This window comes from Condylura cristata, unplaced genomic scaffold (genome assembly GCF_000260355.1).
Source record: "Condylura cristata isolate star-nosed mole 26May11 unplaced genomic scaffold, ConCri1.0 scaffold00025, whole genome shotgun sequence".
NCBI classification, from domain to species: Eukaryota; Metazoa; Chordata; class Mammalia; order Eulipotyphla; family Talpidae; genus Condylura; species Condylura cristata.
In genome coordinates, this window is record NW_004567126.1 from 29,789,107 (window position 1) to 29,793,440 (window position 4,334).

Below are 4,334 nucleotides of genomic sequence, written 5' to 3' on the forward strand. Positions count from 1 at the left end.
CTGGGGGTCCCTCCCTGGCCCAGGATGGACCTCGTGCTGCAAGGGCTGCAGACAGCCTCACAGTGCTGCGCTTTAACCCGCTGCGCCACCAGGGAGGGCCCAGTTGAGTGTTTCTTAACGCCCCTCTTGGTTCCAGGCATCCCGCCGTAATCACATCTACCTGTTTTCTCCAAGCCGCCTCTAAGTGCAGCTGTGAAACTCCGCCCCTGCCTGTCCCTGGCTTGAGGACACACACACACAAACATGCTCATACATGTGCACACGCAGACACGCCAGGCACTCGCACACGAGCACACGGGTAGGTGTGACGCAAACGTGTACACCACACGCTTTCACGCGCAGGCACACTCAGCTGTCGGCAGGTACACTCAGGGATGAAGACGCGAACGCAGGCGCCCGTTTCCTGCACTAGCCGCCCACGGCCGCTAGGGGGCCTCTGTCAGCCGTGCTGGGCTTCCGGACGCCCCATGTTCCGTGTTCATGAACTGACCCACATAAAAAATCGTTTTGCCACTGGAGAGCACGTCCCCACATCTTGAGCACCCTAGACAGAAACCAGTAGGAACCTCACCACTGCAGAATAAACGGAATAAGCTGTGTTTCAGGGCAGCACTGTCCCACGGAACTTGGCAGGGGGTGACAGGGTGTTCTAGGGGGGTGCTGGGTACAGTAGCCAGCAGCCCCCATGAAGTGTGGCCACTGGGGGACAGAGGAATTTTAATGTGATTTAACTTAATTTTAACATTCTAAATCTCCACTGGGGTGGGGCCACCTTCCTGCCCTCGGGGGGCGCTGGCCAGGGCAAACCTGGACACACCCTAATGTGGGGGGGGGCCTCCAAGTCCCTGGGACCCCCTGGCTGCACTTGACAGGAGGAGAACAGATTGTGGCAGGGAAAAGGCGAGTTCCAAATGACGCAGCGTCTCAGTCACGAGAACGAACCCTTGCAGCAGGTCTGTCTACGAGGCCCAGTGACGCCCATGTGGAGCACCCTCGGCTCGACGCCCGAGTGTGGGCTGTGGCCACCTGACGGCCGGCTGTGCACTTATAAAAGAATAGCTATGAATTACCCATGTGGTTCACAGTCAAAACCACCCAAGTGGAGCTGGTGAGAGTCTTTCCCACGCCTGTCACTTGCTCCCATGTGGGCCTCCCTGGCGGCTAACTTCTTACGCTGCGGAATGTCCTTCTGGAAAATAATTTACGCACCCAGTCAGGTATGTTTTCCTCCTTCCCTACTCTGCCCCTCCTCTAGCCTTGGCATTTCTTTAAAAACCTAAGTCTGTGCCGATCATTCTACTGAAATATGAAAAGGGGCTTCCTTTGCTCATTTGTATAACTGTAGCGCCATCGTATAGATGTGTCGGCTATGATGTATCTTAAATAATAAAAATTTATGCCAAGGCCCTCCCTGGTGGCGCAGCGGGTTAAAGCACAGCACTGAGAATCTGAAGCCGCTTCCGCATGAGTTCAATTCCCGCCTGCTCCGGAGGTGACCACATGGCGAGGCAGACCTCTCCTGACCCGCCCGCTGCTCCCCTCAGCAGTGTACTTCGTCGATCTGCCTGTTCTGCACCCCACTCTGTCTCTGGTGAATCCTCTCACCCTCCGCATCTCTGGCCTGTACCCCAGCTCTATATGAATAAATAAATAAATCTTTAAAAAAAAAATTTATGCCAAGCAAATACGGATGTGAGCCACTGTTGACTGTGGGTGGTAGGGGAAGAAGTGGTGTTCATTTTTGTATTTTCACTTTTTTTTTTTAAAAGATCCATTCACTTATTTGTACAGAATTGGGGTACAGGCCAGAGATATGGAGGGTGAGAGGATTCACCAGGGACAGAGTGGGGAGCAGAACAGGCAGATGGACGAAGCACACTGCTGAGGGGAGCAGCGGGCGGGTCAGGAGAGGTCTGCCTCGCCATGTGGATCTCCTCCGGGGCAGGCGGGAATCGAACTCATGTGGAAGTGGACTAAGCTTCTTTGTGCTGTGCTTTAACCCGCTGCGCCCCCAGGGAGGGTCTGTACTTTCACTTTTTCAAGATAAAATAAAATCCGTTTCGATGTGCCTCTATGTCTCTATTTACCCCCAGCCAAGATAATGGCCTTAGAGACGCCCTTCAGCAGGGAGCCTGAAGCACGCGGCCCCAACCCCTCCCGCTGGCCGGCCCCAGCCACCCCGGGGACGGAGGACCCCGCCGGCCGTGCACCAGGTCTGCTGGTCTACCAGAGCCCCGAGGGGCCGGGCCAGCTTCAACCCCGCGCTGGGACACTCAGCCCGTCCCTGGGGCCCCACAGAGCCCCTTCTGGCTCTTCCTTTTTTAAAAATGATTTATTTATGCACACAGAATTGGGGCACAGGCCAGAGGGGCAGGGGCAGCGAGAGGCTTCACCAGAGACAGAGCGGGGAGCAGAACAAGCAGACTGCGGGGTACACCGCTGAGGGGAGCAGCGGGGAGACAGGAGCGGTCTGCAGCGCCCTGGGGGTCCCTCCCTGGCCGGGATCGAACTCACGCTGCAGGGCTGTGGCTCGCTCCGTGAGCTGCGCTGCAACCCCCTTCTGCGTCTTTGTGCGAGACTTACCCACGAGGAGCCCCAGGGTGGTGACGACAGTGGCAGCGGCCACCACAGCAGAGACCACGGCTCGAGAGCACACGGCGTCGGGGCCCACGGCGTCACCCTTCGCCGCCCTGGGCACGAGCTGCAGCTCACCAGCAGAGGGCTCCATGCTGCAGCCTCCGGACGCCCCTAGACGCCAGCAAAACGGGCGGGAAACGGGTCAGAGGCGGTGGGCTGGTCCCGCCTCCTAATTACCCGTGCAGACGTGGCTGCTGCCAACATCCCCCCCATCCCTCCCCCCTCCCCCCACGCAGTCCTGAGGGGGGGTTCCAAGGATTCCTGGCCGGCGCAGGCCGGAGGCTCCTCGCAGACCTTGGGGTCTGCCGGCAGGGCTCCCCTGGCTGCTGTAACTACCCGGCAACCCGGGGTCTTGCAGGAGCGCAGATCTGTCACCCCGCAGTGCTGGAGGTGAGCGTCCAAAATGGAGAAACGTGCTCTTTCCAGAAGCTCCAGGGGCCCCTCGCCCCACCTTCCCAGCCTTTCCTCTGTCCCACAGCCAACGGGCAGCCTCTTTGCGCCTCCCTGGCCGGCCTCCTCCCTCCCTAAGGCCCTGGGGAGGCTGCTGGGAGCACCCCGTCTCAGGGTTCCCCACTCAGTGCCCCTGCGGATGAGCTGACGGGCGTAGGGTCCCGGCACGGTCAGGGCCCTCCAGCCGCCTGCCTCCGATACTGTCGGTTCACAGAGCGCACACGGTCGCCTGTCCCCAGCTCTGAAGCCCGCGACGCCTGACACTGTGAGCCGTCACGGGGGGCAGCTGCCCAGCACGCTCGGGCCTTGGCTGGGGCTCTAGGCCGTTTCCTTTCTCCCTGCTCCAGCCACTAGAAGCCAGGCACGGTCCGGCCCGCACAGGGGTCTCTTGGCTCCACGTCCGTAACGACTCTGAATCCAGCCAGTCCGGCCAGTTGCTGCGGTGTGACTATCCCCACGGGGCTGATTTCTAGCTACTTCCATAACATGGGGGAGCAGAGGTGGGGAGAGATGCACAGTACAAGCTTTTCATCACCGTTCTGCTGTGTGCAGGCGAAAGCACCCTCGGGAGCAGAGGGGAGGGCGACACACCTGCCCCGTGAAGGGTCAGAGGTCACTATCTCCGTCTTTGTGAGAAACACAGTCTGGGTCACCATTCGGCTCGACCGCTGTGGCGCTCGGTGTAGTGTCGCCACACGCAAAGCGTGACCTCTCAGCGCACACGTGGTAGCCACACGTCAGAAAATATTCTCCTTTTGACTTTTCTTCAACCATTTAAAATTCAAAAATAGGGCCTCCCTCGTGGCAAAAGGGACTAATCACAGCACTACAAAGCTGTCCGCAGCCACCGCAGCACCAGTTCGATCCCCGGCCAGGGGGGAGCCCCAGGGCGCAGCAGACCCCTCCTGTCTCCCCGCTGCGCCCCTCAACAGTGTGTTTCGGTACATCTGTCTCTGCTCCCCGCTCTGTCTCTGGTGAATCCTCTCACCCCCTGCACCTCTGGCCTGCACCCCAGCTCTTGTGTGCATAAATAAATAAACCTTTTAAAAATAAAATAAAAATCAAAAATAACTCTTAGTTCATGGGCTGTGCAAAAGCAAGTGGCAGATGGGATCTGGCCCTCGAGCTTCAGGGAGCTGTCGCTGACAGTAAAGCGTAGAAAACCAGATAGGAGGTGTGAGTTTGGAGTAACTTGGCTTATAGCATCATCCTTTAGGCGGTGAATGTGAGTAATGTAATTGCTGATG

At 58.4% G+C, this 4,334-nt stretch overlaps 1 protein-coding gene across 1 annotated transcript in view; it reads right to left on the bottom strand.

Annotated features, from left to right (window-relative positions):
- Positions 1-2,728, bottom strand: part of TMPRSS9 (transmembrane protease, serine 9) — a 23,117-nt gene extending 20,389 nt beyond the window's left edge. The window contains exon 1 of the mRNA XM_004688907.2: positions 2,584-2,728. Within this exon, the coding sequence (XP_004688964.1) occupies positions 2,584-2,728 (145 nt within the window). The remainder of the gene's footprint in view (positions 1-2,583) is intronic.
- Positions 2,729-4,334: the final 1,606 nt, after the last annotated feature.